Here is a 14,927-nt window from a genome sequence, read left to right on the forward strand (position 1 = left end):
TTAACCTTCATTTTAGCAGACATCATGCAATTGAAAAAGGCAATGTGTTTTATTTTTCAATACTCATTTTAGATAGAAGTTGGTTTCTAAAAGAGACTAAAAATGTTTACTTGAATGTATTATCTTACATTGGACACTACTAAATCTGATTTCTTTCTTCTTTTTTTTTTAAACAGTCTTTGAAGCCATCAAATCATGCCACTATCCAGAGTATTGTGCGAGCCGTTGGGGTGGTTCCTGGTATCCCAGAGCCCTGTTGTGTCCCAGAAAAGATGTCTTCTCTCAGCATTCTCTTTTTTGATGAAAACAAAAATGTTGTGCTCAAAGTATACCCCAATATGACAGTGGAGTCTTGTGCCTGCAGATAACATCGCAAACCTACGCAAACAACCAAAGCAATCTTCATATTTGCACTTTCAAAACACCATTTCTTAAAATATTACTGTCTACCAGGGATAGCAATGCAGAACAATCTAGATGATAAACACTGGTGATGGACCTCTGCTACATGCAAGTCATACTGGACAGATCAGTGAAAACTGGCATTGTAGAACATGAAGATAAGCTCCTGTCTTATATAAGCTTTGCGGGAAATAAAAGGAGTTCTTATGACTTTTCCAAAGACGCATTTATTTTTGTACCTGGAAAAAAACCTCAAAATGTAAACAGATGAAGCTGTAAAGTGCCTTCAGACTCTCATCGTTCACTTGGCTATGATGATCTTTTAATGTAGAAATATTATATATATGTATATATATATATATATATATATATATATATATATATGCATACACAGTCCATACATTTCTTGTGCCTGTTACACATATCTGTTGCCATAGAACGGTCAGGAAGTGAGAGAGTTGCCCTTTAGGAGTCCTGGAGGAGTATGGCGAGTTCTTCACTGCATGATAGCAAGTGTAAATAATTTGTAGACATAAAGTACATTAATGAAAATGGTTTTTGACAAGTTTGTGTAACATAATTGAAAACTGTTGATTTTTCTATTTTTTTTTTTAACCAGCACTTTTTTTTTAACAGTGTAAACGAATGGTATAATGGACATGATGAAATAATGTGTAAAATAAACCATATTTAATTTTGTTATACTGTACCACACAAAATAAATCTGCCTGCTGCTTCTGGACAAGAATGCAGAATGTATTACCATTGGTATTTTGTTTCCCTTTCCTTGTTAGACCATTATGTGTCAAAGATAAGCTAGTTACATTCCTGGTATTAAAGAGATCATTCGCCTATAATCGTCTAAGGAGTGCAATAAGCAGCATAAGAGTTTAAGAAAGTGCAGCAAATGTCAGCTTATTTGTCCATAGTAGTGCCAGTTGATCAATTATTTATTTGGCTAGAGTATAATTTTAGAGCTAAAGTCATGCCACATTTTTTTCCTATAGTTAAAGGGGTTAAATATGTTTTTCTGATATTTATCTCCTGCTTGTGTGATATCCAGTACTTAAATCATAAATGATTTGCCTCTCTGCTCTGTGGCTCACCTCCTTCTCTTTCTGTCTATGCAGGGAGCGCGTATCTCATGCTAGGCAGCAGATGCAAAGTCTAGTGAAAAACTGAGCAGCAGTAACAGATTAGTGCTGTGTGAAAAGACAGTGGCTGCCTTTTAACTTGTAATTGAAGGGCAGAAGAATTAACATAATAATCCCACCTACTACAAGCCCTGACAGCCTCAAAACAAAGGTGCAGCACAGAGCAATGCAACTTAATCAAAATGATAAATAACTACTTTTGATCTATGATCGCATCATAGACACATAGGTACTTTTCTATCATTTTATAAGCTCCGAAAACCTCTTCAACTACTTTTTTTTCTTTCTATGTGTTCATAAACATGTAACTGAACACAATTCTTTTTTTATAACAAAGAGGTATACTTTTTTATTCACTAATGTATCCTACTAAGGTAAAGAGCAAACATGGTATGAACATAGCTTTAGAAGTTAGAGGTCTTATGAGGAACAAGACTAAGGGCCTGATTCAGCATTTGCGATTTTTTTAAGTGACGTTTCTTTTTTTTGTCTTGTGGTATTTTATGACATATTTGCATCAAATTCTTCAAACTGTGCAAAATCAAAAATGCTCTTTTTTTGTTTTATTGCACTTTTTGGAGAAAAAAATTCACAAGTTCCGCTAAAATGTTGCAAAAATTGCAGGGCTACATAAAATTGATTAATCGGCAGCAAAGATCTGGAAAGCAGCCATGCCCATATTGGAATGGAAGGAGAACACATAAAATAGACACATAAAATTGAACACATAAAATAGACTTAAAAAAAGGCGCAAATTAAAAGAACAATTTGGCACAAAATCAAAAATGGGCTAAAAACACCAAAAACTAGACTAAAAAAAGGTGCAAATGTAATAGTGAATCAGGCACTAGATCTTTATTTCACAGAGGTAAGTGTTGACGTCCAGTGATACAGCATATTCCATATTTATTTAATTTTGTAAAACTTAATATAACCCAATGGGTATAATGGCAACATTTGAGATGGAACCTAAATTTGCAGTCTGTGTTTTAGCAAAGATATACAGAAAGTCATTCAATTGATAGAAAAGTACTACCAAAACTCAACCTTCTTTAGCTTACAAAGGTAATTGAATATTATCTCGGACACACAAAATAGTTTTAGAGATTTTGAAATTGTTATTAGTACATATCAATATCTTGTATAAAGAACTGGAAAATAAAATAATATAATGAGAAAGTAAAATAATAAACAAATAATTAAATCTATAAAATAATTACCTATGTTACAGCTAGTCCAGAAATGCCAGAATTACTTTTCTGTAATGGCAGGCTTCTCTACATTTCACATGGCTTCTTACCACTATTTTTCATACTACTTCTCAATGACATTATACTGCAGTTCTCAAACCCTGTGCACAATTTTACAGAAAGCTGAAGAAAAGCTCTTAGACTGGACGTATACATATACAGTACCTCCATTGGAATGCAGCAACGTGTCACTGTATAGACACTTATACACTGCTGTTAGACACCACAACCATTAATATATACTACGTATACCATAAGTATCGTCAATGCAACTGAATATATTTTGAGAAAATAATGTATGTATCCACAAGTGAATGAAGAAAATGGACATCTTAAAGGGATTGTCCGGTGAAAACAAGCTATCACCTATCTACTGAATAAATGATGACTTGCCAAACTGCTGTGACCGGCACCGATTGGCAGAATGGGGAATTTTTATCTCTGACGGGGAACTTTGATCCTTGTTATATAATGGCACACAAAGTTAGATGCCCGATTGCCACTCCATTCATTTCCTCAGTGCTCAGCAACCCTATGAATGGAGTGCAGGTCACACATCCACACTGCCCGTCCATTCTAATGGGGATAAAAGTTCCGCTTTCTGTTGATCAATGCTGATTCCAGCGACCCATAGATAGGTGATAACTTGTTTTCACAGAACAACCCTTTTATGGAGGTATTAAGTAGCTTAAGATTGAAGACCCACGCTTCATTTATTGCATACTACTGTCCTGTAGAAAGTTTTATGTGGGAAATCCTCTCAAGGTTCTAAAATGTTTTCAAAATGTAATTATTATTTCCAACATATGCCTAACGTAATATAATGATGAGTGTACAATACTAAAAGGGGTTGTCCATGACTCAAATATTGATGACCTACTGATCAGTTGGTTTCAGCTTTGGCTGCGATCCAACACAGTGTACAAAGCCGGAACAGCACCGCTCACTTGCATAGGAGCTGAGCTGCAGTACCCGAGAAAGACCACTACAATGGGGTATGAAGCTTTTCTATTCCAGCATACCGTGTGCACATCTCATCACAGTGGGAGCGGCAAATAGTTGATGTGGACTGCCCGGTGTCGAACGACCACTGATCTGATATTGATGACCTATTGATGAACCATTTGAAGGGGTCTCTGGCTTTCAGATATTGATGGTCTATGGTTAGGATAGACCATTATTATCAGATCAATGGTGGTCCAGTTCTCCGCACCCATGCTGATCATCTGTTTGAAGGGATATGCAACATATTGTAGAATTTATTTTTCCACAGCAGTTTACAAACTGAGACCCGAGCTGTAGTAGTTTGCTAGGCGCACCATTAAAGTTAGACATTTTTGATAAATGGGGACCGTAATGTTTCTACACTACAAAATATATTTTTTTAATATACAACATGCCATGAGCGTAGATTAAGAAATATTTGTAAATGAGTTCAGTATTTATCACACATACACAGTATATGTGGAATTCCTACCACAGGTATTATGTAATGTGACAAAGTTATCTGACATGTCAGTCAAAAAAGTCAATAAAAAGGAAGCTTCAGTTGTAGTCCAGCAGGACCTGTACAAATGTAATATCCTTTATCTCGATCTCAACAGAGCAAAACCTGGTTATTTCTCACCTGGTGACAGGTCCTCCTTGAGACCCTTTTTTCTGATGTAACCTTTACTCATGACTAATGACCTTGTAGGAAGATTGTACATTGTAGTACCTTTTAAAGTCTACAGCCCTGATTCAAGATGAGGGAGCTGGGTGGAGTTAGACAAGGTGGAAGTAGTCTTGATTCATGAAAAGGTCCATGCCTTTTCATGAATCAGAAGCATCTGAAAAGTGATGTGTGCCTCGCCACTAATCTTGCTAAAATTTTTGGTGTAAGCCACACCAAAGCTTGTCATGAATTAGAGCTGTGGCGTCACACCCATGTCCCACCCCAACTCCATCTATTTTGGAAGATGGCAAAATTTACAAAATTTTACTGTATCTCCGAGTGGAGCAAAAATGTTATGACTTCTCAAACCTTTTTACGGCAAAAATATACTTAGTGTTGACTTTGGCTGCCGTTTTAAAATGGTGTCCTGACTGAAGTTATTTCCCAATCTTCTCTTTTCCACTTCAGATTCCGTATTCTTTACTGTAATTTCTCTAAGTTATATTTTAAGATATTGTGTTGAATCATGACCAATCACTCCCATTACAAGCAGGGAGAGATTTGGGTAAGAGCTTAATAAAACAGTTATCTGAAATTTCTTGCATGTGTGGTCCAGTCAATCACAGGTTCTGATGTCCTCACAGCCCCCTTTGTACATACATAGACCCAAATGTTTAAAGAAAACTGTTGTCATAGCCACCCCCATTGCACCAAATATGTTACAGAGTACACATACATTATTAAATAAATATTCATTGCTAATGATCCTAGAGCTTACTATCTATTGTTGATACTAATATATATTAACAAACAGTCATTGGCTTATATTTGATTGCATAATTTTTTTTTATACCATCACTACTTGCCTATGTATCTAACCACTTGGTGAATTATTCGTCATGTTGATGTTACTGTTTCATTAGAAGGTGGGGGATGCATTGAGCACACATTGGAAACTATCTTTTTATGTATTTCAGTTCATCTTTAAGCAGGTTCTCCTGTTTTTCATGCTTTTCTTTGCGTCCATCACTAATATATTTGGTTAAATAACAACTCCCTAATATACTCAGAACTTTTAAAGTGTCTTTTATTTCTGATAATATAGCGGGAATAATTGAGTGTTCAGATTCCTGGGCTTTAAGGGCATGGTGGTAGTGTGCCAAGTGTTGGAGAGCCAGAAGCAGGAGACCGCTGGCTTAAGAGTTTAAGCTCATTGGGTCAGGATCTCTATAATGTTTTGCATTTCTGTATGTATTTTGTTGTACTGTACAGCGCCACGTTGTAAATGAAACTTAATAGTAATGACAACTATAAACTTTTGTATAATAATTTATTAGGAAATGCATTGTACTGTAATAAAGCTTTTACAAATGCCGAGTCACTTCCATTACTACATTCTACAGGTATACAAAAAAGCTAAGACAACTGGAGGCAAACTTTCCATATCCATTTGGCATCATGAGTCAATTTAGTTTCCTAATGCTGGTTCAAATACCTGCGTTTGTGTCTAAAGCCCCCCATATACAATAGACTAATATTGCTGATATCAACAAGTTCAGCCAACACTCTAATGTGTATGGGGGTACCAGGGAACTGGTTGTCGGGGGAAATGTCAATCGGGTATGTCCGATTTTGGATTGCCAATAGCTTTGTTCTTCAGGAGTTAAGCCACTGGCAGAGATGTCTGTTGGCGGCTTTCTCATAGAGCGCACAGAAGCGCTTGGCAGAACAAGCACTCCGGGATATGACCGAGATGGCTGTCTGCTGAATGATCTGCCAAAGCATCTTTCCACCACCAGTCATATAATGTATCGGGGCCCTTAGACAATACCTTAGTTGATTTAAAGAGCTGATATACCAATTCAGACTGACACTGATTTAGCCACACAACAGTCGTATCTGTAACAAACAAGCCAATACTGATAGTCTATTGTAGGTTCATATTTTTGAGGTATTAGATGGTCATAAGATTTCTATATTGATACAATGCTCCACTATATTTCTACATTATTGGATCTAATTAGATTTTTTTAATTATATTGATTGTTAGCAATAAACATTCAAGAAATTTTACAGATGGTTCTTGAGGCACAAAAGACAGCATTGAACTAATCTTGCTAGTTTGGAAGACCTGGAAAGAGGACTGGCTAATGCAAATCCCATATCAGAAGTGACTTTGAATTGCAATTGACTATTTTCATTGTGATGCTATTCACATGCAGAGACTGTATATATACGATTAGCTGACATAAATGATTAGATTTGAATATCCAGCTTTATTGTTTAGCAACAAGGGAACCCGCAGCTGGACGGCAGGTCAGGAACATTTCACTGCTGCTCGTCACCATCAGTGCACCACTAGATTTTAATACTTGGCCTCATCCTGGCATTATTAAATTCTGATATGATGACAATCTGGACCATAATTTATGATATATATGTTATTATGGCAGCACACTTCAACATACTGTTTCCCTTTAAAACCTAACCCATCTTGGTCCAATCTTGTCAAAGAGGCCGATATAAACATTGTGGACAACAAAAACAATGCTAAATGGAAACCATAACATTTGACAAATAATGTCTCTTCAGAAATCTTGATCCCATCCAGACATTTCATCAGGGGGTATTTCATCATCTGGAGGATAGTTGTCAAAATAGCTGTGATCCATTGGTCCATCAAGCTTGAGGGTTAAAATAGAAAAATAAAAAATCTATTATATGTCTGGTTACAAATTGTGATTTTAATTAAAAAATTTATTTTTTGTCAGAAATTGTTAAAAAATGCTTTTAAGGATATGCAAATTAATGCCCCTCCAGAAGGATGAAAACTGTCTCTGTAGTGCCACCTATTAGAAAGAACTATCCTATAAGTCTGTGTCCAACTCTCTTACAAGTCTTGCAACATAATTAATAAAGATCTCCCACAAAAAATATGTTCTAATTGGAGATAAGCGGATCTGTCAGAATTCTAATTTGCCAAATCGTGCAGATTTTCCCAGGAAATTCAATTTGCGGCAAAGTTATTCTCTGAAAGTTGAATGTTTGTTATTATACTCTGGGGTCTCTCCAAACCCTAAGGCATAATAAACATAAGACGTAAAAGAGAAAACAAAAACATACCTTGCCTGTCTGGGCCCATCACTGCTTGCTGTCTGGTTCTCTGAGCCTCCATCGCATTGCATCGCATAGAGTGTTCCCTCTAGGCCGGGAACTTCTGGCTGTCAGCAGGCCTCAGCATGCACAGTGCTGTGTGGGACCTGCTCACGGCCGGAAGTCCTGGCCCAAAATGAACATGAGGCTGGAGATGGTGAGAAGCAGACAGGGAGCAGCCGGGGATGCCAGAGAGTGGAGTAGTAAGGTGAGTATGTTTGTTTTTTTCTTTTTAACTTTTAAAAAACTCATGCTCACCTCTTCCTTCTACAGCCGTCATGCTGTTCTCTGCCCGCTGTCCGGTTCTCCTCGCCTCTGTCACGCCACATCTCCATTCCGGTGTTCATTCTGGGCTGAGACTTCCAGCCGTGAGCATTCGCAGTGACCTTGCAGGGCTTGCTTGGGACCAGAATTCACAGAGCGAACACTGTGCCGGAGATGTGGCACAACGGAGGTACTGAGGACCAGACAGGGAGCAGCGAGGATGGCCGGAGAGGTGCATGGTGAGGCAAGTATATTTTTGGAAAATTCAAGTAGAATTCAATTCCACTCAAACTAGCTAATCTCTAGTTCTAATACTTACTCATCACGGTCTTCTCCAGTTATAACAGCAGATCTTTTTCTGACCTCCGTTCAGCTCAGACACAGCATCTTCTTTGTGGACCAATAGATGCTTTCCCAATGTAAGCCTATGAAATTCATATTGAGGCTCATATTGATGTCCACATAGAAGATGCTGTGCAAGCCAGCTAGTCTGAACTGTGGTCAGAAGAGGATTGAAACAGTGCTGGGACCAAGAGAAGATGGTTATCGGTAAGTACTTGAATACCTGCACACTACACTACATAAAAATTGCTAATGGATAAAGAAATAATGTTTTTTTCTGGTAGTTCTTCTATTGTATTAGTTTAACCAGGAACCTATCCATAGACCGCTATTTTTGTGTACTTCCCTATTGTCAGCATAGAGAAGGCTTCTCGGCACTGCAGGGTACTGTTCTACACTGGTAAGGGGCGAGTACCCCAAAACAGTTATCTATTTTTTGGGTTTAGGTTTTGTTAATATTCTTAGTCATGTTGCAAGAATCTTTAACCATGTTGCATGATGCAAACTGCATACATTATTTGTTAGGTATCTGAGATCTGATTTAGCAGGGGTACTTACCTTAGAAATCCATATTAGAATAGCTGTATGATACTGATATTAAAATGATCTTTTGTGACTCTAGAAATCATACTATTGACTGGGAAACCTTCAAAAGGATAATACAGCCATTTTGACATGGATTTTCAAAGTAAGTACACCAGCTTCATCAGTTCTAAGAGATCTATTAAATTAATTTGGCTTGTCTTTTGAAATCCAGTGCAAAATTTGCTTTAAAAGGACAATCAATCAGACTTATACGGTAGCTACCTACAGTTAATTTTCTCCTTTTAGAGGAGAGACGATTTGCAGACTTTTCTCTCATGGTGAATTGTTTCAATGCATCTTAAATAAAAAAGGACAACTTTACAAATAGTCTTGATTAAAATAATTCTACTAGAAGTGTAAGCATCTACAAGAGCTATGTGTCTCTATGATTATGGATATCAAACAAGCCCTATGTGTAGGTAGTCTGATCCTGCAGACTTTTTCTACCCATTTTTCTTACTACCTGTTAAGCCTATCCACAAAAGTTTTAAGAGGAAACTTTTCCTACATGCATGGAGTGGAAACAAAACTAGTAAATGCTAAACTGATTATTGTATACAGGCTAATAAACATCAACATTTTAGAATAATGTCTCATTAAGGTGTAACTGTTGATAAGTGAAATATGATTGGATACTTTACCTCTGGTTTTAAAGGTGATGGAAGATTTCTTAAACTCAAACCTTCCCAGTTAAAACCAGTAAACCACCTAAAACCCAAAACAAGAACTAGTTAAATGATACATACTGCAAAAAGAATGAAAACGTAACTTTTCTCCTGAATATTTATGTGCAGTAACTATAGACAATAGGAAGTGTATGACAGCCATAAATGCCAGCCATGTTAAAGCAAATCTATCACCAGGTTTTTGCTACGCCATCTGAAAGCAGCATAAAGTAGGGGCAGAAACCCTGATTCCAGTGATGTATGGCGTACTTTGCTGCAGTTTTGATAAATCACTGTTTTATCTGTTGCAGAGCTACCAGTTTTATAAATGCTGTGCTCTGTATAATCTCACCCACACCACTGATTGACAGCTTAGTGTGTGCACTATGCATAGGCAGAAATCATCAAATTAGTGTGGGGTGACATTATACAGAGTTCATGAATTTGGAGGACTACATGGCAGCAGGTTTACTAGCCCTCTATTGATAATCTCCTACTAATAAAACTGTAGTTTTTATCAAAACTACATCAAGCAGCCCAGTAAGTGACACATTATTGGAATCTAGGTCACTGTCTCTACATTATACATGAAGGTCTCTGCCCCAGCATTGTGCTGATGTCATATTAGGTGGTTACAGATTCCCTTTAAAACTTATGGGACCTGATTCACTTTTGTCACCTGATTCATTCACTAAAGGGAATCTGTCAGTTGGATCAACCATCCTAAGCGTCTATATGGGCACGTAGGTCATAGAAAGCAGAATAAAATGATAACTTTATATCTACAATTTGATGTCTTAATCCAGAATCCATGTGTTTCTTATATACAAATCAACTCTTAAGATCTATGGTCCAGACATAAATCCCCCTGAGAATCTGCCTCCAGAGCTTATTTTAAATGATATGGAGTGTTACAGGTGTGAGACATGTAGATCAGGAGAGCAAACTGTCAGTCATTACATGTCTCACACTGGTAACACCCCCTTTGATTTAAAATAAGCTCTGGAAGCAGATTCTGAGGCAGATCTATGTCCTACCCATAGATCTTAATAGCTCATTAGATATCAAGAAAAGCATGCATTACTCTGGAATAAGACATCAGATCGCAGATATCAAGGTATCATTTTATTCCACTGCTTAGGAGTAGTGATGAGCGAGCACTAAATTGCTCGGGTACTCGTTGCTCGGGTCGAGCAAATTGGAATACCCAGTTGCTCGACCCGAGCAACGAGCCCAATGTAAGTCTATCCGAAACTCGAGCATTTTTCAGGCGGCTCCCCCCGGCGGTCTGCAGAGGGCCTAAAAATTGCCCAAATCGATGGGAACAGTGCTCAAATGACATGGGAACAGCATGGGGAAGACCCCTGGAAGCACTTACTGGGAAGGACCGCCTACCCACAAACACGTGGACAGGTGAATGTGGCCAGGGACGATACGGAGCCAGTCCACAGCTTTTTTTGATGAGAGTTGTATTTAGCTTGGTGAAAGGACTGGCATAGAGGGAAACCGTATCTACTCTGGTTGTCATTTCTCTGTCACCAGGTTCCGCCCATTGTCACACACGACCATACCTGGCTGTATGTTCAGCGGTGAGAGCCACAGATCAGGCTGCTGTGTTACAGCTTTCAACAACTCTGCAGCGCTGGGCGGTTTGTCAATTAAGCATTAAGCATGTTATCTTCAGCACAGCCTGTTGCCGCTTGGCCAAGGCAGTGTTGCAGTGCTGTCAGCTTGTGACGGATGTGGTCATTTTGGAGATGGAGGAGGAGGTGCAGGAGCTGAACAATGTGATTTACATTGAGGTTAAATTGGTGACGCTGATTTTTATACTAAAGAAAGATCCCATTGTTTTGTTTTTTTTGCGTTATTTTTTAAGACAAATGCATTCACCGGGAAATGACATTTTAACATTTTACAACATTATCAGGCAATGTGGTGTGTGATATATCAGACACATCCTGTTTTATTTATGATGGAGGGACTCTGAAAGTCATAAAGCCTATTTTTATAGGGCCATCAGACGGCCCTTACTATTCTTAAAAGGCCAGCAGTCGGCCCTCGCTATTGTTAGAGAGCCATCAGCCGGCTATGCTTTGTTGTTCCCATTATTAACAAGTGGGTCTCCTATACTGTTATTGCGTATCCAGTGACTGCAAGAGCTGCCAAAAATTTTGACGCAACACAATACCCCTTTGAAGAGACATAGAGGAGGGTCTCAGTAAAAAAAATGTTCCCATGATAAAGGAGCAGGTCTCCTATAGTGGTAATGCCCATACTGTGACCTCAAAGGCTGCCAAAATTTGGGAAAAACCCCACTAAGAATTTAAAGACACATAGAGCAGGGCCACAGTAACGACAAATTCCCATTAGAAAGGAGAGAGTCTGCTATACAGTTATAGGGTATGCAGTGAGTCCAAAGGTTGACCAATTTTAGGAAAAACCCCACTAAGAATTTAAAGACACACAGAGCAGGGCCACAGTAACAAGTATGACATGTTCCCATTAGAAAGGAGAGGGTCTGCTATACAGTTATATAGGGTACGCAGTGAGTCCAACGGCTGAACAATTTTAGGAAAAGCCCCACTAAAAATTTAAAGACACATAGAGCAGGGCCACAGTAACGACAAATTCCCATTAGAAAGGAGAGAGTCTGCTATACAGTTATAGGGTATGCAGTGAGTCCAAAGGCTGACCAATTTTAGGAAAAACCCCACTAAGAATTTAAAGACACATAGAGCAGGGCCAGAGTAACGACAAATTTCCATAAGAAAGGAGAGAGTCTGCTATACAGTTATAGGGTATGTGACTCGCCCCCTGGGCCGTGGGGCACTCGGATCCGGGCAATAGGGAACGATGGGGGTAGTAGTGGCAACCCGGTTCCGTGGCTCAGGGTGGTCAGGCCAGTGGTAGTCCGTTATATTGATTATGTCCGACTACGCCACCCGTGGATTGCGGTTATTAGGAACCGCCGCTGCTTGCAGACCGCTGGGGCTGATGAGGTGTGCAGCTAGGGTAGTGTGACTCCCCACGGGAAGAGTGCGGCCCCAGGGCAGTATAGTGAATGGTGGGAGTGATGGTAGTGAGAGTCCCAGTGATGATAGTGCTGGAGGAGCAAGGAGCACACAGACAACAGGTTGCAGTCCAGGGTCTTTACTGAAACAGGCAAACTGACCCATAAACAGTCCCAGCTAGGAGGGGACCTGGATGTCTGAGAGCAACGGGGAAATTGGCCCTGGTCAGGGTGAGGGTGTAGGCCTACCGTGCTTTCTGCGCTCCTTCTGACTATCTCCTCCTGATAGGATAACAGCCCACGTTTCCGAGCTTCCGTGCTTTCTCGCCTGTATGGCCTGCGACGTGGGTTCCTTTCTGCTCCCAGCCTTGTACGGCTTTACTGGTCCCTTCGGTTGTGGCAGGGCCTCCAGGCTTCTTAGGCCAAGGAATGTACAGTCCCTTGCGGGCTGGTTCTCTGCTGGGGGATGTGGAATCCTTCCAGCCTCAGACACCAAAGTCTGGTAAAGTTGAGTCTTTTCTCTGCCAAGACAGGCTCACTGCGCCTCTTGTCTCTGGCTGGTGGCTCTCTCCTACTGCCACACTTCCTCTTAGGTGCAATCAACTTTCTGTCCCTGCTCCACTCTGGGACACGTCTCAGAGCTGAGACAGGCAATCCAGCTCTCTCTAACCCTGTCCCCAGTACCAGCTTTTATAGGGGCAGCCTGCTCCTCCTACTGGCCTGAGACAGGAGGCATTGCATGCTAATGTTCCCCTGGCCAGAGAACCTCCCCCTTGCTCTCAGACACAGCTTTAATTACACTTGTGGCATCCAGGTAGGGTGACACATTCCCCCCTAGTGAAATTTAGTACTCCGGGACTAAACAATAAACAAAGACAATATGCACAACAATAACACATTAATAGACAGACGACGCACAAATTGAGTTCTTTAGGTCACAGTGTGGTCTGTGACCGGGTGTCCATATCACAAAAACAACGGGGAGCCTTAACCAGGAGGGGGTCTGTCCTACCCCAAGTCCTTCACAGTCTTAGTTCATTCCTGGGTTAGGCTCAGAATGCAGTCCATACAAGGTCCTGGTTATAAAAAGTCCATAACCTGTGAGTCCTTACGGTAGCTGCAAGAAACTGAAACACACTATTAATAAACATGCAGGTAACTTGGCAAACATTTCAACATTTTGCAACAGGGCTATTTACAATTTTAGTAAACTCTATATTCTCCAGCGAGCGGGTATCTGTCCCTTTGTGCTCCTGGTTGACCTCCTTAACCCACTGTCTGGTGGTGGACCAACCTGGCTTTCCCCACTAGCGTTAGGGGTACAGCTACCAGCTGGGTGTACAGGTAGGGCAGGCAGCTGTCTGCGGGTTCTTTGGCTTACCGCAGGCATGGCAGGCTCACTGTCAGCAGAGCGTTGACTCTCCTGGGCTGCTGGTACAGGCTCTTCTGCCTCTGGAACCGCTTGCTCCTCTTCACCTTCCGGCTCTGGTGTTGGTTGTTGCAGGGCCGGTTGCAGGAAATGCAGGACGGGTACCACTATGGCATCATTTATGCGAGTCCAGGACTGAGGGAACTCTCCGAGAACGGTGCTGATCATTTCTTCCTTGTCCTCTGCGGGTTCAAGGTCACTCTGATCCTCTTCTGCACTGCGGAGTTGCTCGGGGCACCTTTTGAGGTGGTCTCTGGAGACGACACTAGTGGTTTCTCCTCCGTCCTTGGTGATTACGCACACCTTTGGGTTGTCGTGGTCAGACTGCAGTACGGTGTAGGGTTCCCTTTCCCACTGGTCGTCCAACTTATGTAGCCTTCTTTTTTGCTTTTGGACTTGCTCACCAGGTTCTAGGGGACTAGCAGGGGCGTGTTGATTGAAGAGTCTTTCTTGCTTCTCTCTCACCTGGGCCAGGCTCTTCTCCACACTCTCCTGTACCTTCTTGTACTGCAGTTGCCTTTCCGTATCCCAGTCCGCATCCGGGGAGGTGTCCTCAGGTATTAGGACTCCCATCTCCAGGTCTACGGGCAGCTTACCCGGTCTGGCTCGCATCAGGTAAGCCGGGGTGCAGTTTGTAGCGTTCACCGGGATATTGTTGTACATGTCTACCAGGTCCGGCAGTTTTTCTGGCCACAGGCTGCGTTCCTCCAGGGGCAACGTCTTCAGGAGATCAATGACTATATTGTTCATCTTCTCACACATCCCGTTGGTTTGGGGGTGGTAAGGCGTTGTCCGAATCTTCTTACAGCCATAGAGGTTGCAGAACTCCTGGAAGATTTCAGCTTCAAACGCTGGACCCTGGTCTGTCAGGACCTGTTCCAGATACCCGTGTGGACGGCAGAAGTATTGCTGGAAGGCTCGGGCCGCTGTTTGGGCTGTCAAGTCCTTTACCGGGACCACCACTAGAAAACGGGAATAGTGGTCCACGATTGTCAGGGCGTAGATGTATCCGGACCGGC

At 41.0% G+C, this 14,927-nt stretch overlaps 2 protein-coding genes across 2 annotated transcripts in view; one reads left to right on the top strand and one right to left on the bottom strand.

Annotated features, from left to right (window-relative positions):
* BMP3 (bone morphogenetic protein 3) overlaps window positions 1-795 on the top strand; it is a 97,229-nt gene extending 96,434 nt beyond the window's left edge. Inside the window, exon 3 of the mRNA XM_073637006.1 lies at window positions 177-795. Coding sequence (XP_073493107.1) covers window positions 177-368 — 192 coding nt within the window. The 3' untranslated portion in view covers window positions 369-795. The remainder of the gene's footprint in view (window positions 1-176) is intronic.
* Window positions 796-5,597: 4,802 nt separating this feature from the next.
* PRKG2 (protein kinase cGMP-dependent 2) overlaps window positions 5,598-14,927 on the bottom strand; it is a 229,760-nt gene continuing 220,430 nt past the window's right edge. Inside the window, exons 18-19 of the mRNA XM_073637005.1 lie at window positions 9,446-9,512; window positions 5,598-7,144 (exon numbers count right to left, since the gene is read on the bottom strand). Of these exons, the coding sequence (XP_073493106.1) occupies window positions 7,049-7,144; window positions 9,446-9,512 (163 nt within the window). The 3' untranslated portion in view covers window positions 5,598-7,048. The remainder of the gene's footprint in view (window positions 7,145-9,445; window positions 9,513-14,927) is intronic.

This window comes from Phyllobates terribilis, unplaced genomic scaffold (genome assembly GCF_046119375.1).
Source record: "Phyllobates terribilis strain yellow unplaced genomic scaffold, ASM4611937v1 Scaffold_1__5_contigs__length_1240528914, whole genome shotgun sequence".
In the NCBI taxonomy this organism is placed as follows: domain Eukaryota; kingdom Metazoa; phylum Chordata; class Amphibia; order Anura; family Dendrobatidae; genus Phyllobates; species Phyllobates terribilis.